The 27,007-nt window shown below is 35.9% G+C and overlaps 2 protein-coding genes across 2 annotated transcripts; one reads left to right on the top strand and one right to left on the bottom strand.

The window, feature by feature from the left end:
* The first annotated feature begins 1,003 nt into the window (after positions 1–1,003).
* Positions 1,004–20,448, top strand: LOC109046322 (histone-lysine N-methyltransferase NSD2-like). Its single transcript, XM_042711090.1, is given in 23 exon segments — positions 1,004–1,135; positions 2,988–3,605; positions 3,923–4,064; positions 4,220–4,392; positions 4,482–6,285; positions 6,379–6,491; positions 6,595–6,877; positions 7,073–7,173; positions 7,566–7,611; positions 8,113–8,317; positions 9,432–9,534; positions 10,332–10,455; positions 10,565–10,765; positions 11,689–11,868; positions 13,121–13,277; positions 13,380–13,585; positions 14,489–14,601; positions 14,681–14,950; positions 17,402–17,518; positions 17,609–17,750; positions 17,834–17,940; positions 18,183–18,384; positions 18,707–20,448. Coding segments are annotated over 22 exon segments (5,655 nt in total). The 5' UTR covers positions 1,004–1,135; positions 2,988–3,254; the 3' UTR covers positions 19,222–20,448.
* A 465-nt stretch (positions 20,449–20,913) lies between these two features.
* On the bottom strand, positions 20,914–26,993 carry LOC109046114 (ras-related protein Rab-24-like). Its single transcript, XM_042711089.1, has 9 exons — positions 26,658–26,993; positions 25,800–25,943; positions 25,434–25,502; positions 25,277–25,355; positions 24,192–24,259; positions 24,006–24,105; positions 23,858–23,908; positions 23,676–23,735; positions 20,914–23,118 (listed from the first exon to the last, which is right to left on the bottom strand). Exons 2-9 carry the CDS (start codon positions 25,914–25,916, stop codon positions 23,054–23,056), a joined length of 609 nt encoding a protein of 202 aa, XP_042567023.1. The 5' UTR covers positions 25,917–25,943; positions 26,658–26,993; the 3' UTR covers positions 20,914–23,053.
* Between the last annotated feature and the right edge of the window lie 14 nt (positions 26,994–27,007).

Here is a 27,007-nt window from a genome sequence, read left to right on the forward strand (position 1 = left end):
TCTCGGCCACAATCGTCGAGATGATGTCGTAGGCTACTCCATTTCCCTCTCCTCAGAAAATAAATAAATAAAACAAACAAACGGCAGAGTGCTGTATACATGTTTAGACGTCCTAATAATATAAGGATCAACACAGTTTCGATGTCATTTTCATATGTTAGAGATGTGATCGAATGAAACGTGCCTTGTGCTGCTGCTCGCGGTATTTCTGTGTGCCTTGTCTGTTACACAAAATCCTCTTAGTATATATAAATATATACCACTATGCCATCGTTTATTGCGCTGCACTGCTGAACGCACTTGTATGTCTTCACGCGCATGCATTTGATCAACTCTAACGTAAAAAAAAGCGTATTTGAAAGACGAGTCACAACTTCTTGAATGTAACGTTATAAAGCCCGACTTCAAATCGAAAATTAACACTTTGTGGCCTGTGCCAGCACACGACAGACTCCATCTTGAATGATCAGGAGCGCTGAACTTGAATAAAATCGCGTAATTTCATACGGTTCCGAGAGTTGGGTTAAATGCTTGGGTTTATTTCAGAAGAGGATTATATGACTTAAGGAAAAATATCACTTAAGGGTAGAAATGTCAGCTCGTTACAAGAGCACAGTTTCTTGCAAGTGAGTGAGATTAATAAAACACCAAATGTTATATTAAACGTACATTTGAGCGTTTTATTACATATATAATTGTATTTTGGGATAAAGTGAAGCACAGGAGTTGAGGAGAGCTCCTCACACAGGGGGTTGGGTTGCCGTGCCGATTGGCTGCTGTTCATAGACATAGGCTACAGTCACGGGCTTGAAACAGAACCAGGGGCAGCAAGGAAACCACAATCATTGAAAATGAAAAGTACAGCGTCCGTATCGTAACCCAAGAGGTACGTTGTGACTCAGACATCGCGCACTGGAAAGGTTCCTCTCTGTGTGAGTGTTGTAATGCATGTGTTTGATGTGTTTTTATTTTGGTGTAGAGTGATGATAGTAATGTGTTCTCTGGTTCTCTGGCCTACTACTGCAGCTGCGGCTGGGATTTTCTTGATCCACTTTCACAATTTGTAAAAAGAGGTCATTTCACGCGCACAAACGAAGAGTTTTCGATATCAGTGACATTGGCCAACATGTAAATGGTAAGATTACATAGGTGTTTCCTTAGGCATAACATTTTGTATGTTTTTAAATAACGAAATATTAAGTAGAAGACCGATGTAACTCTGTGAACTCGTGCTGATGTTTGTTCAAATATTAATGAGATTAGCACGCGTGACAATGATGCCAGCGCTGTGCCAGTTTTACATGCATGTCATTACTGTATCTCTTCATGTTGTACTTCTTCGTGTGAATTGTGTCAGTCAGAGTTCCGTCTTTGCTCTGTCATATATATGTGCGCCCGCTTTCATTGCTGCGGTCCTGTGTTATGGAATATGTTCGAAATGGCTTACCATACTGCCCCTACTAGGAATAGTAAGCAGTACGTTATTAATCTGGCCTAACGTACAGTCACGCCAGAAACTTTGTGAACGTTTAAGAAATTTCTTTATTTTAACATATAATTCATCTACATTGTAAAAAAATCTCAGTATAAGTCATATAATTAGATAAATAGATCCAATTAAATAAATTATACACATATATTTACATTTACTTATGTTGTGTATTCCACTTATTTGTTAAGCAAAACGATTCAGGAGTATTTTTTTTTTTTTTTTTTTTGGAGAAAGTATATGGACATATGATTACCAGATCATAATAATTCAGTAATTCATGATAATAGGGGTAATTGGAGCAGGTGTTTTAAATAATGGGATCTCTGTCAATGTCTGGTATAAAGAGATTTCTGACAACCTCTGTAAAAGTTGTTGATAGGCACCAGGGTGGAAAGGGTTACAAAACATATTTCTGTAGAGTGGGGTTTTAAAAAGTGCACTCTCTTAATCTACCAAGAAAATAGTCAATTACAAAAATCTCTCCAAAAGCAGGACATATAGACTAATATTTAAGGAGGTCACAAAGAACCTCAGGGTAAGATCTTCAGGACATTGGCTAAGGTTTGTCAGCCCACCATCGGATAGACAGGAAGGAGAGCAAGGAAGATGCTACTGTAGCACCAAGAAGAACATTGCTGTCTGTCTGAAATTTTACAAAGGCCATGTGGATGAGCTAGAAGACTGATGGAAGAATATTTTCCAAAATAGAGCTTTTTGGTTTTAATGAACAGTTGGCGAAAACTAAACACTTAAGTAATGGAAACCTCATCCCACCCATGTAGCACAGTGGTGGCAGTATAATGGTTTGGGCAGCTTTGCCCCTTCTTGCCATAATTGTTGGAAATATGAATTCTGCCTTATACCAAAAATTGTATTCCCTAAAGATGAATAAGGAAGTGTTCCTGCAGCAAGACCACCACTCTAAACACATAAGTATGTCTACCTTTGAAAGGTTAAAGCAGAAGAAATGTAATGTTTTGGAATATCTAAGACAAAGTACTGATCTTAGCCCACCATTTTCAGCATAATAATTATTAAATAAGTGAAAATATGTAATTATATAAACATAAAATTAATTATATATTTTATATGTAGTTAAAGGGCATAAACTTGCAAACAACACTGCTGGGCACCTGTTGGCAGCTTTCATTTTCTATTACTGATATTCCTTGCTATTTATAAAATTTTGATTACAATTTTTAAAGAATTCACAAATAAGCATGCACAAATTTGTCTGACTGATCTCATTTCAAGCATTTAAGCATAAGCCTTTAAATCTGAATGAACACAGTCAAGTGAAAACTTTAGTGGTGTGTATTGTTATCAGCATTCATTTTAGAATTGTTATGCTGTAATTGTTTTTTACACACACAGATGAAGTGAATGTTTATCTGTATACACAAATTTGTTTTTCAGGTTAGGAAGCAGTGCCATTATGTTTTACCCACATGTGCATACTCTCAGTAATGCAACACATTGCTGTACCTGTCCGCAGGTGCCTGATCCACCTGAAAGTACATGGAAACATCACCAACCAACAGACAGACATTTGGCTTTAACACTGGCCCTTGCTGTCTCATCTGTTTAGAGCCAAAGCTTACTCACTTACCGTCCGTAGAGAAGCCTTAATGATCTGATCTTTGGGAATCAGGACCCACCTCTGCTTGACAGGGACCCACAAGGCTTATGGAACAGTGCACACACAAGGAACTCAGATGGGGGCATGGTAGCCAGACTGAGTTGTTGACACGTCTGTTTCAAAATGGATGCTGCTTTGACTGACAGCTGCACGTCCCCACCCAGCCCTGATTTTAGTCTGGACTCATCCAGTCCATTTGCAAATGGACTGCACTTTGAGTCATTTTTGTTTGAAGATGAAGACGGGAATGAAGTTGTGGATCCAGAGACTCGATCTCAACTGGAAAGAGCCTCATGTGGCTCAACAAAAGACCATGCAACAAATACAAACTTGAAGTCAAAATCGGGTGTCAAGCCTAGAAGCAAAATTTCAAAGGGTCGCTCGTCTTTGGGGCAAGAAGCTGTATTTGAAGACAGGTCTACAAGTGATTGTGGGCTTTCTTCTCTTGTGTGTAGGCCTGCTGGGATTATAATGGCAAGTTCTGGTTCTGTCCCACCATCCCCAACATCAAACCACTACAAATATTTTTAGATATCTCTTCATATTACAGTCAACTTTGGCACTAGCTTTTAAGATGAGGAACATGTAAAATCTTAGAAACTGGTAGAATTTTCATAATAATTAGCTTAGAGGGCAGTACATTTTTACAATTCCAAAACTTTTGAAACCACAATTTATGCTTGGGGAATGAATTAATCATATTTAATATTTTATGAAAAAAGTTTTTTTAGGTGATACTGAAACTATTCAGCCGTAGATTAATCTCATTCATATATGATGTCTACCAGCAGACAAAAAAAATTAAAACAAAGGCTCTACCACCAGTGAAATACTTGGAGGGTGAAGTAATATGGGCTAAATTCAACCATAGACCATGGTGGCCATGTCAGGTGACTGTTCACCCAGCTGAAGGAGTTTACCACAAAATTAAAGGTAAGTATACAATCACAGAAGAAAAAACCACTGAACACACATTTCTAACTTCATGAATCAGATTCACAACATTTTCAATGGCTTTTTTTCAACATAATTCACCCCAAAATATCTAACTGTCCTTCCTTAAATTTCTTTGTGCGATTGTGTTTCAGAGCCACCAGATAGGACCAATCGGCAGTATTTCCTCAAGACATTTGGGGAACCTGAAGAACAGGCGTGGGTCCCTGAGCGATCGACTCATATTTTTGTGGGTGGATATCAGTTTAACAATCTCCCAATGGTGAGAGGAAGTGGACGCCAACAAGACAAAAACTCCAGACACTCTGTAATTTCTGAAACGTCCTTTTAGTTAAATGAATATTGTGATATCTTTTTAAAACCCTTGTGAAATTTTTACTCTTGGGTTACTTGCAGATACCCAAGCGGTTTCTGAACTCTTGGAGAGCTAGTGTGGTAGAAGCAGAAGCACTTCTCCTGGAGAAGCCAAGGGTCACCACTCTCTGCTCAGACTTCACCAAAACAATCACTGAAGGAACTACAAATAACACAGAAAACAAAGAGTCTGTGCCAGTGGAATTACCCAACATTAGTCCTCTGACCAATGGAACAGTTGCACAAAAAGAGCACATGAACACCTTACCACATAATCAGGGGTCTAAAAACAAAAAGAAACAGAGAAAGTCTTCAACACATTTTAAAAAATCTAAGGAATTTCATTGTGAGAGGGATAAGACTATGGAAGCTTTGGACAGTCCTTACTCTGACATTGATTCTGTACCACAGATTCGGAGATGTCCCAAAAGCACTGAGCAAATTTCGAAGCATGGCCCTGTTAATAATCAGTCAAACTCAACCTCAAGTCAACTTCCCATTACAAATGGCCAAGAAGTAAAGAAGAACATGGAGAACCAGGGTGGCCTTTGGTTCAGTAAAACAAAAGGTCAGGTCAATGGGGGACTTAGTCGTGCTGGAATTAAATCTGTGAACTGTTCTTTCGGGAAGGTATCTTGTAAAATTAAGATGTCAGATTCCATAAGCATGAAACCCAAAGACAATCACATCAGCGGACTTGAACATCTATCTACTGAAGCCAAGAAAGCTCTCGATAGGAGAGTGAAGTGCCTTCCAGCAAGTAGTCGCCTGATGACAAGAGCACTGAAGGCTATGGAGGAGTTCGAAACAGAAAATTGTGTGTCGTCTTCTGACATTACAATGCCTGAAAATACAGATGTAGACAACCATATCCCTTCACAGAAGATGCCAACTACAGCGAGCTGCGATCTGAACGAGGACTCAAAAAGTAACATACACACCCAGCTATCATCGGATCTTCTGAGTTTTAAAGACGATGCAAATTTAGTCAAATCTGAAGATGTAGCTTCTTTGATATCCCAAGCACCTGTTGCCTTTCATTCATTCAAATACAAACAAGAGAGTCATGCTTCTGATTCATCTTCTAGTTCTTCTCCATCTTTGCGCTTAAAGATGGAAGATGTGGAGAATATAAAAAAAATAACCTTCAAATCACTAACAAATGAACACAGCCAGCCTTTGTCATTTCATCCTGATGCAAACTATAAGTTTAGCACATTATTAATGGTGCTCAAGGATATGCATGATAGCCGGGATAAAGATGGAACCGCATTGGCAATAGAACCGTTACCCGTAAATGAACTTGTTAAAGAGGAGCCATCACTGATTCTGGATGTAAATGATGAGATGGCCACAGTAAACACTGTGGATATACAAAAATGTCAACTGGGCAAAACTGCATCAAAACCGAAGATGAAACTAAAGTCTGGGACAAATATGATCCCAGAAATTCAACTAAGCTCTACTGTGTCAAAACATGCTCAAAGACCTAGCAAAAAAAAATCTTCAGAAAAGAAAACCACTGAGATTGCAGCAAACATCCACTCAAAAGATACATTTGACAAACTGATATCTGAGCACCTCCTGCCCTCGGAAGAACCAGACTCCAAGTTCTCAACTAATGTGCCCAAAAAGCGTTGGCAAAAGTTTGGCCAAGTCAGTAACAAAGCGTTACATGTAGTCGAAGGTACTTGTATTCAAAAAACAGAACAATTACCCTCAGAAAATTGTGGCGTTTTGGTGGATAATACAATTGAGTCTTGTCCTTTTGTGCCTGGGAAGGAAACTACCATCAATGCATCTGAAAATATACAAGGCAACTTTCAAAAAAATGACATCCCAACAGGTAAGGTCAATGTAATCCATGCCAACATCATCTTAGGATAATGTGTAGTTGTGAAATTTTGAGTGGGCTCAAAAGTGTTTCTGCTTTTCACAGAATGCAAACGTATTAGAAAACCTAGCAAAAGACTCATAGAATGGACAGAGGAATACGATCAGTTGTTTTCTACTAAGAAGAAAGCAAAAAAGAAACCTGAGTCTTTTTCTAAGGTAGCTCGGTTTATGTAAGCTAATTAAGTTGTTGATAAGAAAGTTTTCGTGTATTCTGTAATTCATTTTTAACATTCTGGCAAATTTTGAAACTTATGAATAGGTTGAAAAAATCAACTGCAGTGGCCTAGTGGAGAAAAGATCTGGCGAAAGTACACAGAAACCTCAGGTGACAGAACAATGTGTGTCAAGACCCCTGCCAGAATTAAAGACTCCTCCTCCAGAAGACCAGTCTCGGAGCACTCCTTCAATAAATACCACACCATGTCAAGAGAGACAGGTATTGTCTGTAGACACGCTAACTCCACCTCCAGAAACAATCCCATCCCCATGTGCTGACATTTGTCATAAGGAGGAGCTTCAAATACAAAATGCTTTAGCCACTGGTGAGTAGCTTTTTCGAAAGTTATGAAGAAAGTCACAAATGTTATGAAAGTTTGGAAAATAAAACATTTTTGTTTTTGCATTGGCCATACTGCAAGCCAGAGCCACTATTTATTTTTAGGGCTAACCATATTCAGTACTTTTTATCAGAACAAACATAACAGTCAGAAAGAAATGATTTTTCATCATTTAAATAGGTGATGGTGTGTGTCTAAGCACAAAGAGACAACGGAAACCCACCAAAAAGATTCTAGAAAGCTCCACTGAAGCTGCACCAATTCTTGTGCCTAAAAGAAAGGTACTTTTTAAACAATAACTATTTTAAAAACATACTACTTGCAATTGTAGTCTAGTTTGTTTAGTTGGTCACACTTTAGTTTGGGAACAAATTCTCCCTGTTAACTAATTAACCCTATTAACTACTACTTTTGCCTCAATAAACTCCTAACTGCTGCTTTTTAGTAAGGTAGTTATTAAGTTTAGGTATGGGGTTGGATTAATGGGTATAAAATATGGTTATGCAGAATAAGGCATTAATATGTGCTTTATAAGTACTAATTAACAGGCAATATGCTGGCAATATGCATGCTAATAAGCAACTAGTTAATAGTGAGAACTGGTCCCTAAACTAAAGTGGTACTGTTTAATCTAATGAATGGAAAATTGGGCTAATAGCATTATCATTCACAGGTGAAGTCACAGAAGATTTGCTCGTCTGGACGGTCTACAAATTCAGGTTTGACCATTGAAAGCTTTCAAAACTGTGTTTGTTAAATTATTAAAATCACAAAGTTAAGAATATTTTGGAGCATAGCCGACAACCAGAGACAATTCCAGGACCTTGTTTCTTGAAAGTTGTTCATAGAGACCATTGCCACCAAATGACGTGTTAACTGACACTGATCAAACTTGATAACAGGTGAGTACAGATAAAGATCAGTTCAATAGTCAAAGTCTTATTTGTAGAGGCTTTAATAATGCCTGTGATCAGTGAATTATCATCAGTTATGTTAAATTCTGAGTTTTTCTTCCATTGATGTTGGAAATGTGAAGAAGCCTGAATCTCTATAATCTTTTGGAAACAAGATGTCGAAAATCTAAAGCAAGGATTTTTTAGGGGTACCTGAAGAGCCGAGACATTTTTTTGTAAACTGTAAATTCATCTTTTCAGTCATTTTATTTGGTGCCTTGATTGTCTTTTGAATGAATTTGTGTTTCAACTGTGTTGTAAATGAAGGGATTGGACAACAATCATCAAAAAGTAAGAACAAGCTATCTTTTGAGCCAATCGACTCAACAACTGCCCCAATCCTCAAAAGTACAGAGATGGAGACAGAAGTTGCCCCTGAAATGCCTAATGCAATTAACCCAGAATCAGCTGAGGATGGTTCAGATGATCTCAAATGCTCAGGTTCAGAGGTCAGTAATTTTAGCTAGTCTTATACCACTGTTATTTCTTAGAAACCACTTTATGACCTAAACAGCTACTACATAATGCAGATTTCTAATCAGCCAATCATACAGCAGCAAGAACACACAGGCATGGTCAACAGGTGGATGTTGTAACAACATCATCTTTGGCCACAAGTATTAGAAATGTGTGCGTTATAAAGTGGAATCCATCAAAAAGCAACCAAGCTCATCTTGAAATTCGTTTTCTGTGTATCCAAATAAAAGAATTACATATCAAGATACTAGCAATCTTATTTTATTTTTATAAAGTGCAAAGAAAAGTGCTCAGTACATGTTAAAATCAGCAAACGTTTCAGTCACGCAGGACCTTCCTCAGTGTTCACATACTGTTGAAACGATTCATTGTTCTATTTCCAAATATTATTTCCGTGTTAAAATGAAACTAAGCAAGGCAAGACAAGGCAAGTTTATTTATACACCACATTTCATACAAAATGGTAATTCAAAGTGCTTTACATAAAAGAAAGTAAAATAATCATAAAAATAATCACAAAAATAAATCAAGGAATTTAAAAACATGAAAATGATTAAAAAATTTATTTAAAATTAATTTAAGACAGTTAAAAATAGAAAATGATTATGCATAAAATACAGTGCAATTATTTCAGATAGCATAAAATACAGTGAATTCAGTTCGGACATTGCACAGTGCTCATTCAATAAATGCACCAATATATAAGTGAATATATAAGCACATATTCACTTATATAGTGAGTGTATATTGCGCTATATAAGTGCAAGATCATGGGTTTTTCATTTTTGGTGCATTATAAAGTGGCCACTGTAACTAGCATAGCTTCTCACATAATCTGTTAACATGTCAATCATGTGCAAGCTTATGTGTTCAATTAAAAAAAAAAAAGAAGATGTTTTTTTAAAAAAAAATAAAATAAAATCTGAAACACATATAATGCAACATATAATATTAAACAAATAATTCAAATAAAAAAAAAATGCTTACTTATATAACTATATATGAATATGTGGCATTTCATTCAGATGGTTGAATTAAATCTAGTTATTTAACTAACCTGCTTGTGGTTCATTGAAAGAGAAGAAAATTCAAAATCCTTATGGCTTGTGTTCTGAAAGAGAAGAAAATTCAAAATCCCATGAAGGAGTCTCGGATAAAAGGCTCTCAGGGGAGAAAGGTGGCAACACTTTACTCAAGGAGAATGTGTGCCAGGTAGGTGTAACCAAGAAAGGTAACTGTAATGATAAATACAGCATATTAGTGTCCACACCAGCAGTTGATAAGAGTTATGTTGTCTGCCATTTTAAATTCTCAAGCTCGTAACAATCAGGTGAATTCTGAATGGCTGTCAATGAGTTATGTGTTCATCAGCTAAAAAAAAATTGCATCTAAATTATTTCATTGATATCATTCTTCTATATCGTTATTGTTATAGCTGTGGTGTGGACTTTGCAGTTGCAATTATTGGTATTTATCATTTAACCTTTATTGTCTATCTTTTTAATTTTTTCTTGGACATTTGAGAGAACACAGTTGCTGTAGGAACACATACAATCAAACTACGATTACCATAGAATTAATATGATTATTAAAACGTCAAAGTAATTGTAATAGTTAACGTCCCTTACCGAACTGGCCTTTATTCTGACTAACAATTATTGCTGCTAATAAAACTATCTAAAAAAAGATAAATGAGAAAGAACTGAATTATCACAATAAATATTGACAATAACCTGTATTTTTATTCCGTGTGGGGCAGTTTCCACATGCTTAAAGCCACGATGAAACAAAAAGTAGCAAGAGATCTTTGTATTATGCTGTACATCCATGTAAAATGACAACTGACTGTGTCAAGTATCATTTTCAGTTGGAAAAATGTTAACAATATTTAAGCCTAAAAGAGGATTAATTAATCTTAGGATGTTTAAGCAGTTTGATTTATTAAATTATTTAGTCCATAGCCATGGTATATTAGGACACATCTCAATGAATGTCTCTGCTGTTTCCGAGCATGTGAGAAGCAGGGAGATCTCCTTCTGTGTGAAGGGCAGTGCTGTGGGGTGTTCCATCTACAATGCACTGGCCAGAACGAACTTCCTGCAGGGAAATTTTTATGTCAAGAGTGCATGTCTGGTAAGAGCCAGCTTCATAATTCACACTTTAACAATTTAAATAAAAAATCTTGATGTAATTTTACAGTTTTACTGCTCTTTGACAGCTGGTTTTGCAAATGTTTTACTAGGTATACACTCATGCTTTTCTTGTAAGAGCCTGGCTGAGGACGTCAGGCGCTGTATGCTTCCAGGATGTGGGAAGTTCTACCATGGGGAGTGTGCTGCCAGCCATGCACCCACAGTACCTCTGAACCGGGCTTTTCGTTGCCCTCTGCACGCCTGCCTGTCGTGTTTCATCACAAACCCTACCAATCCATCTGTATCTAAAGGTTTGTTGTGCTTCGAGCAGTTACATTCTACATTAGGTGATGCTACATATGAACGCTGGTTCACACTGCCCCAACAAAAACCAGCAACTTCATCTGAGAACAGCAGGTTGGTGGCAAAAATATATTTTCATGTGTAATATTAAGTCCATAAAATGTGAGCAAGGGGTTATTTTTAATTACTGCAGGTTTAAACATTTGAAAATACAGAAATGCACATTTGTTTCTGTAGATTTGGCAGGGGCATTTGCCTTATTATCGTGACAACAATGTTTGGATGTTGCTTTTGTTGGGGCAGTGTTCATTAGCATTAGTACACTACACAATTTTAAAAATCTGAACTGATTTCAGAACACTAGACATACACATGCAGACTTTGGTTACACAGAAAAACTGGCCATCATGCACTAAAAGACTGAGGATCACACGTTACCGGATTTTAAAGTCATTCCAAACACAACTCATGTAGAAATGTGCCTCATTGCTAGGAGATGCGTGACAAAAGAAAACAATATGTGTTCTAAAATCAGCACAAAATAATCAGACTTGGATGGAATCATAGCATGAATATTAAAAACCACATTCTGTGCCTATCATACACTACATAATCTTCGATGAAATCTGCAGACTGACTTTTGGTAACTAACATTGCTAACCTGCTCCAGACTGCAAATGTTATTAATGTTATTGATTTTTTATATTTTTAAAGATTGACTTGAAGTGAGCATTATAATAAGGTAATCTAAATGTAAAATAGAGGAAGTGATCATGAACAATTAAATATCCAATATCAAAACTATCCTAATATATTAAAAAAATCAGATAGTAACAATATATCATGCTAACAAACGTTAGAGCATCTATATCACACATATTTTAAATTTGCATGCTTTTATTATGAAATTTACTGTTTTTTTGTGTCTCAGGCCAGCTAACCCGCTGTATCAGGTGCCCTGTGGCATATCATGCCAATGATAACTGCATACCTGCTGGGAGTGTCACACTCACCGACAGCAACATAGTGTGTCCCAATCACTTCACACCAAGAAAAGGCTGCCGCAACCACGAGCATGTCAATGTCAGCTGGTGCTTCGTCTGCTCAGAAGGTTAATTCAGCTGCCTTGGACACACATTTTTCATTACAGTTTGAACCTCTGATTTTATGTGCAATAAACTATTTATTTTAAATGGCTTAAGAAGTCCTTGATGATTTATAAAGTTCATCTAAAGGGGTCATAATGATGCTTTTTTAAAGATCATTATTTTGTGTATTTGGTGCAACAGAATATGTTGACATGCTTTGCATGCTTGAATGTTAATAAAACACATTATTTTCAAATACTGTACATTATTGTAGGTCCTCTATGCCCCGCCTCTCTCAAACGCATCGTTTTCTACAAAGTCCCTCCTTCCGACAAAGCGCAGTCTGCTCTGATTGGCCAACTGACCCAGTGCATTGTGATTAGCCGATCACTGCAAGCACTCGTCGGAATTGTCACACCACTTTCCATCATTGTGAGCTTCATCTTTCAAAATAAATGTAAAGACAGTTAATAATGTCCTTAGTTTTACCATCAGTTCTCTCGAGTGACAGACACAGTAATGAAGCTCGTATGTGTTGTTTGCAGTGCACAAGCCACGGCTGGTTAAGACAGCTGACTCCACTGTGTGACCCTGTGTCTCTCTCTCTCTCTCTCTCTCTCTCTCTAAAACATGTGAAGCGCGGATATATTTTTGGAAAAATTCGGATTTGAACATTCAAAAGCAAATACTTAAACTAATAACAAAACATAATTACAGTAGATGATTCTGAAGCGCCAGATTGTTGTAGCAAAGTCAGAATGACCTCCTCTCCTAGGTTCACGAAACGGTCGTCTTTAAGATGCGTTGATGTTGTTTTTTTGTTTTTGTTGTTGATTCCTGAATGCATCTACTTTCGGAAGGCCAAATAAATTGCTTTTTTCTTTTGCCTAGATACACACAGCATCTGTCTGACATGGCTGCTTCAACACTAACTGCGGTTACTGAAACCACGCCTTCTTTCTTTGCGTGAACATTTGGGCGGCATTACACAAATATTTCCACATAGTGACGTAGATATGTGGGGGCGTGTTTGAACGAGTAATTTAAGGGGGCGTGGCAGAGTCTTAACTTTGATAAAGAATATCTCTTTGGATTTGATACTTTTGTCTTTGAAACTTTACAGATCTTCTCCAAAGAGAACACTCCAAAGAGAAAGGAAAAATTGATATCGCATCATATGACCCCTTTAAAGAACCTCCATTTCACGTTCACTTTATTTGACCTTATCAGAAACATTTCCTCATCCAAAACACTTCCTCTCTGTATCTGTATCAGGAGGTAGTCTGCTGTGTTGCGAGTCATGTCCTGCAGCGTTTCACCGAGAGTGTCTGAACATCGACATGCCAGAAGGCAGCTGGTACTGCAACGACTGTCGTGCTGGAAAGAAGCTGCACTACAAGGAGGTAGTGTGGGTGAAAGTTGGCCGCTACAGGTCAGCAACCACAAAAGCCACTTTTAACTTCCTTTCCAATGTCATCAATTCCTGGCTTTTACAATCATTGTACACAACAGTTTCTGCTGTACTCTTTGATAGATGGTGGCCTGCAGAGGTTAGCAATCCCAATGATATTCCCGAGAATATTCTACGCATGAGACATGATGTCGGAGAGTTCCCGGTTCTTTTCTTTGGCTCTAATGACTACCTTTGGACTTATCAAGCCCGGGTTTTTCCTTACATGGAGGGCGATGCCAACAGTAAAGAGAAAATGGGAAAGGGAGTTGACTCTACCTATAAGAAAGGTATCTTTTGTAACTGATTTCATTTTGCTTTTGCTATCAATAATGCGAATGCAGTATTGCTTTTCTAAGCAGTCAAATGAACATTTTTAGCTCAGTGAACAGTACAACTGGTGTTGAAATCGATATATAAAATTATTATTCATTTTATTGCCCATATTAATATTGTACACTATTCTGTATTAATACATTTAAAATAAAACAGAAAGCAAAAAGTCAATCATTTTAAATGCTACAATTTAGGAAAATCAATTTAGAAATTTTAAATTAAATTATTAATAACATTAAAGGTTTCTAAATATTACCTTCAAAGGAATATTTATCCAAAAATGATCATCATTTACTCAGCCTCGTATCCAAACCTCCATGACTTTCAATCTTCTGTGGAAAAGAAAATATTTTAAAGAATGTCTCAAAAGTCAATGCCAAAGCTAAAACATTGGCTTTCATGACTAAAAAACATTTTTTATAAATATTTTTTGTTCCATAGAAGAAAGTTATATAGAATGCAAGTGAGTTGAAAGCAAAGATGTCTGAAATGCATAAATAAGGGAAATGAGCATGTACAATTACATATGCAAAAGGTAATATCTTCAATATGAGCTGAGAACCAATATGGTACAGACATATCATGCATCCCTAAAAAAATCCAATGGATATACTTTGAAAAAGAGACTTGAACCAATTTAGGTATCGGACTTGGTTCAAACACCCTAGAAGCTGCATAGAAACATACTACAACATCTGGAACTCCTTAACAACCACATAGAAATGCCTTGCTAACCATTCAAAACAACCTAGCATCCTGAAAACCTTTGTTTAACATGGTTCTTGGTGTAGCTGAAATCAGTGCTCAAATGAAAAATGAATGCTGAAATCCAAATGTTCAATGTGGTTCATTTGGAGCACTGGAAGAAGCTGCAGTAAGGTTCAAAGAACTGCAGGCCGAGAAAGAACTGCGGCAGCTGCAGGAAGACCGACTAAATGACAAGAAACCTCCACCATACAAACATATTAAGGTACATGCTCCTACAAGACACACTAGGAGATTGATTGCTAACTTTATATAATGACATCCTAACTTGGTCAATTCCATAGGTGAACAAACCGATTGGCAAAGTCCTGATCATTTCAGCAGACCTTTCAGAGATTCCACGCTGCAACTGCAAAGCGGCGGATGAGAACCCCTGTGGTATGGACTCAGAGTGCATCAACCGAATGCTGCTGTACGAGTGTCACCCACAGGTGTGTCCTGCAGGTGAGCGCTGCCAGAACCAGTGCTTCACCAAACGACAGTACTGCCAGGTGGAGATCTTTAGAACGCTGTCTCGAGGCTGGGGGCTGCGCTGTGTGCACGACATCAAAAAGGTAAAACATTAAATGACATATTACAGTACATTCCAAAACCTGAGCTGATTTCGGATGTTCTTCATGAGCAGTGACTATATAACAATTGGTCGAAGTATCTGCTTTTTAGTGCGTTCATACTGCAGGAACTGGGAATAATTTTAGGTAGCGGTACGCCTTTTGCGGAACTAAATTAGCTCCTGATTTAGCGTAGGGTTCAACCCAGCACAATAGGAGCTGCCACCATGCCATATGAAACACTGGCACCCCCGATTTTTAAAAAGCAGTTTACATTTACTTACTCCATTAACTAACTCCACAAACATGGTATACAGTGATGGACCTGCCCCAGATGTATATGACTTTTTTTGTCTTCAGATGAACTACTTATTTTTAGAAAAATAATCAATTTCTGTGTGTCCATATAATGCAAGTGTACGGGCCCCCATCATTTTTAAACTATAAACCATCTCTTCCAGCCAACTGTCACGCATGGGTTCATGAGAGGTCCATGAAGCTCCATTTGAGCCCATGTATGACAGTTACCTGGAGAGTTTATAGGTGAAAAAGGATTAAAATATTAGTATCTTTCTTACACACACCCATCATTTTGCTTGTAGAGTTTCCTGCCATGTTCACATGTTCACTGAAGTGACAGTTTTTTCTAAAAAATCTGTGTTAATCTGTGAAAAGAAAGTCATATACAACTGGGATGACATGAGGGTGAGTAAATTAATTCATTTTTGGGTTTTAATCCCTTAAACGCTCACAGTTCATGCTTAGCATGATATTAAGCTAAATCTGACAACAATATCATAAATGTTGCTTCTCTTGCTCTAATCACAAGTAAAAAAATAATAATAAAACTCTTCAATTCTAGAGTAAACAACCTTAAAAGGGACTTTTATTATATTGAGCATTAGAATCTGTCCATTCATATACTATTTCTACAATTAGTCCATCTCCTCCCACTTAAAATATACAATCCCAATTCCAAAAAAGTTGGGACATTTTGTAAAATGCTATAAAAATCAAGAATCTGTGATTTGTTAATTTTCTTTAACCTTTAAAAGTTTTCCAATGTTTTTGCTGACCAACTTAATAGTATTTTGTAAATATAAACAGATTTTGATGACTGTAACAAAAAAGTTGCGACAGAGGCAAGTTTAACATCAGCTGTCCTTTTAATTACAATGTTGAATCATTTCAGAATTAAGGATACTACCTGTTAAAAGTTTTGCATGCACAATTTTTGCCCAATCTTGGTTGATACAAGACTTCAGATGCTCAGCAGTCTGTAGTCGTTATTGTTTGTCATGATGGGCCATACATTTTCAATAGGAGACAGATCTGCTTGCCAGTCAGTCACATCCACATGTCTAGTAACCATGGACTTCCCATGAAAGACGTCATCTTGATGGCAGTATATGTCTCTGTACAATCCTAAAATATGCCTCCGTGTCAATGGTTCCTTCGCACATATTCCAGTCACCCCAAGAATTCTGTTGCTGTTTTTCCTTTTTTTCTAAAGTAAACAATCTTTCTCTAACATGACATCTGTATAAGCATCTCAATTTCTGGAACTTTCACTAACACTGGTGAAAGTCTGGATGGTCCCTTTGGTCTTTGGGAGCGAGAATTTGATGTCCGGTTTGGATGTCATGGACTCATCTTTGACTATATGAGATGAGCTCTGGCCCAGAGAACCTGGCGGGATCACTGCATAAAATTGATGTATAGCTTTCCCTTGCGTTACAGAGATTTAAGTTGCATTTCTTAATGCAGCAGCAGATTGTGGTAAATGAGTGGTTTTTTGAAGTACTCCGAACCACATGTGGCTATATTTAACATCGCATAATGGTTTCTTATGCAATATCATCTGAGGACTCAAAGGTCATGCACATTCACCTGAGGTTTCCCGCCTTGCCCTACATGTACTGAGATTTCTTTGGATTCCCCGAATTTTTTTCACAATATTATGTATTGTAGTTGGTGAAAGACCTAATTTTTGTTTTTTGATTTGTTTAACACTTATTTTAATGAAATTAAAATAAGTTTAATTAAAAGTTGCTTTGCTGGCAAAGACTGAGATGCTCCTTTTATACCCAAACATGATCCTCTTACCTATTACCAGCTCTTATTGCGGACTCTTTCAAAACAGTTTACTTGGATATTCTATAACCTTTTCACTCTTATTCGGCCTCTGTTCCAACTTTTTTGGAGTGTGTTGTAGCCATCAACATCAAAATACATTTAAGCTGGTCAGTGAAAACATTGGAAATCTTTTATTTGTACTTTTGTCAGTTAAATAAAAGTTAAAGATTCTTTATTTCACTGCATTTTACAAAATGTCCACACTTTTTTGGAATTAGTGTTGTATATACAGAGAGCCAGTGTGGATTTGGATATAAATAGCTTTAGTTTGTCCAGTCTGCTTTCTAACAAGTTCTTTGTTTTCAATGCTCAACCCAAGGAGGATTTGTTAACGAATATGTTGGAGAGGTGATTGATGAGGAAGAATGTCGTACCCGGATTAAACATGCTCAGGAGAACAATATTGGCAATTTCTACATGCTTACATTGGACAAGGTGAGATTTTAAAACTATACCACTAGTTCATTTTTTCTGTGATTTCTGTGATTATGGGAAACTTAATATGTTGCTTTGCATTTTCTGGAAGATCGAATTATTGATGCCGGGCCCAAGGGAAATGAAGCCCGTTTTATGAACCACAGTTGTCAGCCAAACTGTGAGACGCAAAAATGGACAGTCAACGGAGACACGCGTGTTGGGCTTTTTGCGCTTACAGATATCCCTGCTGGTAAGTAAAATTTCATTTTTATGTAGTACAGCCTTGCATTTAAACGACTTTCACAAAAACAAGTGCTGATGTTTTCTTCCGAGGCACTGAGTTAACATTCAACTATAACCTTGAGTGTCTGGGCAATGGGAAGACGGTGTGCAAGTGTGGTGCGTCTAATTGCAGTGGATTCCTGGGAGTGAGGCCAAAAGTAAGGAGATGATCTCCAGGGGTTATCTTTTATACAGTATAATATCATGTCATAACTTAAGACTGACTGATAATTGGTTGGAATTATAAATATTTTATCATTATCATTATTAAAAGAAAAAATATTGGGAAAACCAATTATCAATCTATTGTAAAAATAGATAATGGTAATGTAATTTTTCACAGAAACATTTTCTGCTTTGATAAGTGATTGTAAATAGAAATCAACTCTGTGTCTATCAGAACAACCCCTCATCAGATGATAAAGGCCGTAAACTGAAGAAGAAGTCTCAGATGAAGCGTAAATCCCAGCAGGAAGTAATCAAGGAGCGGGAAGATGAATGCTTTAGTTGTGGAGATGGAGGACAGGTTGTGTCCTGCAAAAGGCCAGGCTGCCCTAAGGTTTACCACGCTGACTGTCTCAATCTCACTAAGAGACCCGCAGGTCAGTCTTGAAGTAGTCTCAAACAGACCACTCACTGACCATGAAGTCACTACAGTAGTTAAAAAAAACAAATGTTCTTACACGATCATGCGTTATGTGTTCTGAAATCATATGACAGTTTTCTGTGAGGAACAGATGAAATTTAAGTTAATATTATTCACTGTAGATTAAGACAAAATGATATCCAGTTCATTTGTGAGTCAGATCTTTTCGATGAATAAACTGATCTGATTCACAAACGCAATTTGACCGCTCGCAGCTGTTAACAGCTTAGTGGAGGAAGTTATTCAACTATCAGTGTATGACATATTTTGCGTTTCAGGCCGTTGGGAGTGTCCTTGGCATCAGTGTGACTTGTGTGGGCAGGAAGCAGCTTCCTTCTGTGAGATGTGCCCTAGCTCCTATTGCGTCGAACATCGAGATGGCATGCTTTTTATATCCAAACTGGATGGACGCTTGTCATGCAGCGAGCATGACCCCTGTGGCCCTGAGCCCCTGGAGCCTGGCGAGATCCGGGAATACCCCCCGCAACTCATGACTACATACCCTATAAACTTCATCAGAGCTGCCAAAACCAAATCCACAACCCTAAACACTACAGCTGTCCCGCAGGCTCCATCTCCCCCTGATGTAGCCCCTCAGGTCTCCTTTAGCCCCTCCAGCAGCCCTCCACCACTTGACATGCCTTTAAACTGTGCATATTCACCAATTTCTCCCTATGGAGAAGAAAAAGCAGAAGAGGAAGAAAGTTTGATACAATTAGAAAGGGATGGTGAGAAGAGCATAACCCAAGAGAATTCGGAACGATTGATGATAAAGAAGAAAACCGAAGTATGAAGGTTTAATCTATAGAAGCAAACTAACCTGAGTTTACATTTCCCAACAGACATTTATAGTTTTCTCACAATACTTTCGCTGAGGGTATCTGGTGGCTTCAGCTGTTCACTACAACATACTTGAAGGTGGTACACAAAACGCTTTGTATCTCCGTCAGTAATGTCTTTGAAGAAGAGGACACAGATTGACAAAGATGTTTTCGAAAAAATTATTCAAACTCTGAACAGAACCAACAGAAGTTTACTTTGGACTTCAGAGTGCAGTTAATTGATCGTGATTAATAAGATTAAAATGTCAGTGTCTTGATCCTAGCCAACTGTTTAAATAACGTGAAGACCATCGTTTTGAAGTACCTTTCTATAATAATCCAAAATTCGCCTGCTATCATGTTAACACAAAAGACATTTACAAGTATGCTTATAATTTATTTTAGATCCTTTTAGTGTTTGAATTAATCTTTGCCAAACTGGCACAAAATCCAGAACTTGATGCAACTCACAAAGGAACTGTTATGATTGATCATATCCACTGATATTCCCAAAATTCTTTGGTGTAAATTATTCTGCGCCTTTAAACATGAACTGTGTGATTTTTTTTTTTTTTTTTTTTTTTGTGGCATCCAACACTTACAAAACTTTCAAACAAACAAAATAAATCCTGCCCCAACTTACCAGTCATTGAGAAAGTGCAACTATGTACTAGATCTCTTAACTGGACTAGTCAGATGGTCTGTTCTATCTTGCTGTATATATTTTTATATATTGCAAGCCTGATAAACACGTCAAGTCTTTGACATTTAGTGAATTCATGTTCAATTTTCCATAAAGGCTGATATCTTAAATAATGTTCAACATAAAATTTGAACTGAAACTGTGTAGTGTAAAACACTATTATTGGCAACAAAAGCCCTCTAGTCTTTTGTGAAGCTAATGTCTAGGACAAATGATTGTGGCTTGTTGCATGTCTACACTCCTGAAATTTCTCGGCTGGTTTTCCTCACCCCCATTTAACTGATCAAGTGTTCTTCGTGATGAACAGAATTTCATTTTTTTTCTTAAACTGTATTTGTGTATATAACTGCACTTAATAGTTTTAACGCTGCTCTAAGAGTCATTCCTCAGTATATTTCAGACAAAATTCAGGCAAAAGGGAAAAAAAATATCTGTTGCCATGTTAGAGACTTTAATTGTACTGTAGTGCTTTGTACAGAATAAACCACAGTACACACTTGTTGCTTCCTTATTGCTGTTTTTACCATCCTATCCGTTTGGTCAGACTTTAATTTTTTTGATTAATTCATTGTTTTGCCAGACAATAATTATCATTAATCTAATGCGAGTAGAACTGTTGAACTGTAAATCTCACAAAAACGGTCAACAAATGCTTGGGTGATATTTCACCCCAAAATAAAAACAAATTATATTTTGCACAAAGAAAATGAAGTCTATATTCAGGATAATTCAAGTGTTTTGAATTGCAACACTAATTGCATGACAATTAGGCACATTTTCACATGCAATTGTCTTCAGCCTGCATTAAGGCAGAAAAAATACCTTTCTTGTTGCTGTAACACCACACACACACAAAAAAATAATATTGTAAAATGTAAGTATACAAAATGGTAGCATGAATTGCATATATGCTGATAATAAAAGCTTAAATTCTAAGTGTAATAATAATAATGAAAAAATGTTCCCAGACAGGATGATTTTATTTCTGTATTACAGTAATGAGAATTTTTGGGCAGAATCTGGGGCAATTGTCATTACAATAGTGTCACAATGACATAATCTTGCAATCAATTTTATTTTCTTTGTGGAAAAGATTCTGAAGGTGCAGCAAGTTTCTAATGTGATTCTGTTTCATATCATTTTATTTAATAATTTCACTTTAATTTCTATGAAATCTGGGCTGATGCTTTCTTTTTCTTTTTTTTTTTTTTAATTAACATTTTCATTTTATACTGTATACATAGATAAAAGTTCCCACAGTCACCTTACAGAGGACACATAAGGTTTTGGTAAAGTACATGATAAATTAAAAATATTTATAATCAATTCAATGAATTCCAGTCCAGACAGAATGGTAATATTATTTTGGTGAGAGAGTCCATATTACAAAAAAATAAAATAAAATAAATATATAAATAAAAAATCTTAAGATATGTTAGGGCAAGCAAGAATAGGCAGCAAAGGATGAATATATGTAGCCAATCTATATATAATCAATTCAATGAATTCCAGTCCAGACGGAATGGTAATATTATTTTGGTGAGAGAGTCCATATTGCAAAAAAAAAAAAACACTGAAGATATGTGAGGGCAAGCAAGAATAGGCAGCAAAGGATGAATATATGTAGCTAAAATAAATGTGTTGAATTTAAGTTATTACCCCTAAAAGTTCCAAGATACATTTAAAGTATTAACAAGCATGCTGCATACATGCTTGATATTGCATCATTCCAATATCTGGCAGTCTTAAATTACTTGGTCTGTTTTGCTCATAAAATTTTGATTCATTTAAACAAAATTTGTAAAAAAAAATAGCTGTGTAAGTTCACAAGCTCAGACTTTTTTTTTTTTTTTTGGTGATAATCTTAAAGTGATAATCTTAATGTAATTTCACAGTAAAATGTAACAAAGTAACATAATATTGTCCTTTCCTGTAGGACAGCCAGTGAAAATAATATCAGGATCTCTCTGGACTGACATGTAAAATATGCAAACCATATTTTTAGCTACAGTCTTCGTTGAGCAGTATTTAATACAGGCACAATATGAACGGAGAGCGAACTAAGGCTGTATGTACAAAGTACGCACAACATGTTCATAACTGACAAGTTAGAGTCCCAGTTTACAAAATCTTACCCAAATTGCATTGAAGTAAAATTAAACAATAAAAATAACACTGTAAACATTAACCTCACATTCACCAAATGCTGCACATTGACTCGCTTTTGGAACATGGTAAAGACCTGTCAGACAGTCAACCATAAATAATGGACAAACACCATACAGGAAGCTATGGGCTCCATTATCAAACACTGCAAACAAAGTGAAACTTTTGTGTTGTGAAACATTTTTGAGTTGTTACTTCCAGATATCAAATTTACCATGATACTATAAATGACTCAAGTAACTATGGTTATTAGCTTTTGACATTCTGACATCAAGTTTTCAGCTTAATTACAATTCAAGAACATCATAATTGAAAACGGACTTTTACTATGTAATTTTCCACCCCATCTAATCTAAATCTTTATCATTCTGAGAAAGAGGTTTGAACTTGTCTCAGATCTGTGAAAACTGCAAAAAGCTCCAGTTTAGTGTGGACATATGAAACTAAATTGTTCATACATGAGTGCAGTGTGATAAGAGTGTAAACATTAAGATCCCAAAATATCTATAAAATGGAGACACTTTAAATTATAAAAGGTGATAAATCACTCAAGGCATCGTTTGTTAAAATTGACAACAATCACCTCCATGCAATGGCATCCGTCCCTAAAGCTTGCTTTGTGTTTTTGCTTTTTGGTAAAACGGATTGCCATGCACTGTTAATATTTGCCTCAGTCAACATTCTCAGGTCCGAGAAAAAAAAAAAAGTTAAAGAATAAAAAAGTTCACTGCTTCAACACAGAAAAAAGTGGAATCCTTCATGTTCTTAATTTCCAAAAACCCAATCAACATACTGCACACTGGGGGAAAAAATGATAAAAGAATAAAAGGAAAGAGCAAAAAACTCCAGCTGATACTTTGAGGAGTATAAAAGATGGTGAGCCTCCAGTCATTCCAAAATAGACCATATGATACAGCAGTTTTTCCAGTGATATGTCAGTTATGGCAGCAGTTGTCAAAATAAGAGTCCTTCTTTTGCCCAAGATCCACTCCCTTCTCCTCTGTAAGGATACAATAACAAAAAATCAAAATAAATCAAAATAAAAACAATACCACATTATGTTATCGATTCTATTTCTATTATTATTATTTACATTCCTAAAAATCATAAATAAAATTGTTATTAAATGCATACAGAATTTGACATCTTAATATTTCTTTCCACCTTATTTTGCAATGCAGAAGTAAGATATTGTCTTTGAATGTGAGACTTCTGATACATCAGCAGCTAACTAGAAGAAGAATAAAGTGCTGTAAAGAGTAAAACTATTTGCGCTACAAACCAGTGTGTTTATCATTCAAATAATATATTAAAACAACACAATAACAAACACCAGTTTACAAAATAATTCAGCATAACAGACTGTTTTTGTACAAGTAGATTAACAGAAAGCAGATGACACCAGAAACCTTACACATTCAGGTTACAAATTGCTGCACCTGCCCTTACTTTAAAAATAAGGCGGATGAAAAGGTTTGGAAATTGTTTAACAGTACTGATCAAAGCAAAAGAGCAGCTATTGTTTTTCTATCAATACTGTTTCACTTTGCAGCTCACCTTGCATGAACTCTAAATCACAGCTACTGAAATCTTCAGCCACTTTCTGAAACACCTCATCTGTATAAAAACAAACAAACAAACAAAAAAAAAAAAACAAGAAGTGAAACTTCTCGGTATCTATATTGCATGTTACACAAAAATAGTGCTCACTAGAGCAAATAAACTGAAGCATCACTTACCAACATTTTTTCCAGTTTTGCTGGAGGTCTCGAAATGTTGCGCACCTATTTCTGCAAAGAAAGGTACATGTTAAAAGTTAATGTTGTTTTATTGAAATGCTTTGTAGTAGTTGCATATAGAAAATAAAAGCAGCAAATTCAAGCTTACCATCAGCAAAGTCTTGAACATCATGGTAGTCTACTTGGCGCATACTTCGATGGGCTTCAATGAGGTCACTCTTGGTGCCACACAAATATATCTTGCAGTGCTGAAAATAAAATAATGTGTCCATAAAGTTGTGCTGAATAATCTTGTGAGATGCTCGTGTTTTTGTGAGACGTGGGTATATTTTACCTCTTCACAGTTCTGTAACTCCTTCACCCAGAACCTGGCCCTTCCGAAACTGCTGCTGTCAGTTAAGTCTAAGTGTGAAGGTAAAAAACAGCCACAAATTTGGGATAAAAATTAAATGTTTTCAAACTTTTTCACTTGCGAAGGAGCTAACTATCTTCTGATTTTTTCCATGTACATTACTATTAAAAAATTAGGAGTCAGTAAGAAGGTTTTTTTTTTTTTTTTTTTTTTTTTTTTTTTTAAAGAAATTAATACTTTAATTAATCTTTTAAATATTATTTAGACTATAGTTTATTATTAAGACATTTAAAATGTTACAAAACATTTAAATTCTGGACTAATGGCTGCTGAAAATCCAGCTTTAACCTTAACAGGAATAAATTACATTTTAAAATATATTAAAATATTGTTGTTTTTTATTGCATTTCTGATCAAAGAAATGCAGCTGTAATGAGAAAAGGCCATTTCTTTCAAAAACATAAAAAAAAACACATTTACAGTGTATGACAAAAATATTAAGTATGATATTATAACAACTAAATTAGATAATTGTTTCCAAAACTAAAATAATTGACTTTTAAATTGCCATTGTACTAAGCAAATAGTTAAAAATAGCTTTTGGATAAATTATATAAAATCTTTTTTTTTTTTTCAACAAAATTATATACAAATTATTATTATTATTATTATACATCTATTAAATACTAAATAGAGTAGTATAGAATAAAATAGTACTAAAAATAACAGAATAAAGTTATAAAAATCTTTAAAATGTAAAATGAAAAATTAAAATCATATTACATAAAATAATATTAATAATATTATTAAACATTATCTCATTTACCTTTGACAGCCATAAAAAGTACATATTAAGTAAAATCTTTTTTTTCTCTCTGTCTCTCTATATTTTACTCCATTTTACTCCCGAGGACCCCTGATTAACTTATTTTATCCAAACACAAGAACTGCCTAGCAGGACTCATAACTACTCTAAAATGTACACAGAGTGAGCAAGCATGAGCCATTTCCTTGCTCAGTGTCACCTGACTGCTAGACTAGACCGTCAAACTGTGAGAGGGATATACCATAGCAGACAATGGCAGCACGGGCTCCTCTGTAATAGATTCTGCTCATAGCTTCATAGCGTTCAGACCCAGCAGTGTCCTAAGATGAAATTAAACACATGAAGTCACTAATGAGTGGTTGATCAGCGTATATAAAGTCCCTAGTGACTACACTTACCCATATTCCCAGAGTAACAACCTTGTCACCAACATTGAGGGCTTTCGCAACAAATGCAGCCCCTATAGTCTTAATGAGACAAAAACAATTAATTAATAAAAAAAAAATAAAAAAAACACCACACACAAACACAAAAAGGCTAAAAACATCATATCAGGTCATCGTAAAAAAGCCATTAACTTCAGCGGAAGGTGGCTGTACCTGTGGAGCTGGTTTATAGTATGACATACAATTAGAGATTGTTGATAGTCAAACTTACATCATACACAAAGCTATCTTTAATGAGAACAAACAACCTCAGAAAATGATCAATTGCTTCTAAAGGATTAATTACTTCTAGAGGTTGCTATGCTAACACATAATTACATTTTGATAAGGTCCCACAAGAAACCGGTGATGTACGTATCTCTCCACCAGACTGGTTTTACCCACACTCTCTTTGCCAAGCATGACCACCTTAGCATCCACTCGCATGGCAGTCATGATTATGTGGGTTTGTAGAAAAAGACACTAAAGGAAAAAAAAAATTATACAAGTTCACATAAGGGTTTATATACGGCATATTACAACTTGATAGATATGGACAGTATTATCCTGGTGGAAAGAAAAGTGATTAAGTGTATTGAATGTGCACTTTTATTGCAAAATAAATAAGTACTTACAGGTAAAATATTAATAAAACAAAACGCCACTTAGGTGGAGAATTCACTTTCATGACCATGTCGTTGACTGACATATTAACGCAATGCAAAGTACTTGAGTTAGAGGCTAGTTAAAATTTGAACTGTAATAAGACATTTAATATTACATTTAAAGTCAATATATTTTAAATGCACTAAACTGCAACGTCATTACAAATGCTTAATTAAAAATATATGACATTCAAGTTTAAATAAAAAATGACAATAAATCTACTTTTGATTACCATAAATACACTTTAATTTAATTGCACATAACATGCGGTTAAGTGTTCGAAAGCTTTACGTTCAGTCAGTGCGTAAGTATAATCATTTAAAGTATATTATTTCCGTAAAAAAATATATACATATATAAAAAATAGTCTCTTTAAAAGTACACTGAAGTGTTGTGTTTATAAGATTTCTGTCACTACTACATCTACAGAGCTAGCTTTGGCTAATAACGCAGTCTCAGTATATAGAGCAAAATAGTATCCATATGAAACACACTAGAGGTTAATTGGCGTTCTCACATTTTTTCACTTACCTAGGCTCTCGGTGTATCTGTTGACGAGACTTCAGAGTCCCAGAGTGACTACCGACAGACAAATACTGTAACTGGCTGGCTAATGGTTTAGTTAGCAATCCACACTCATGTGCCACAAAAGCTCATAATAATAAAACTGAAGACTACTTGACGTGTAAACACATAAGCAGCGAATCACAAGACACACCGAACTGAGAACACGTTAAAAAGAAAAAATATTAACGTTAAGTGATATGTTGAACGTTTTTCACCATATTACGACAGAAGAGAACAGCTTAGCTTTCAACATCATTAAATACAGCAGAGCTAGAGAACTTCCAAGCCATGTTTCCTGTTTTACATTTTGAATG

The sequence above is a fragment of the Cyprinus carpio genome, chromosome A21, assembly GCF_018340385.1.
Source record: "Cyprinus carpio isolate SPL01 chromosome A21, ASM1834038v1, whole genome shotgun sequence".
Lineage (NCBI taxonomy): Eukaryota > Metazoa > Chordata > Actinopteri > Cypriniformes > Cyprinidae > Cyprinus > Cyprinus carpio.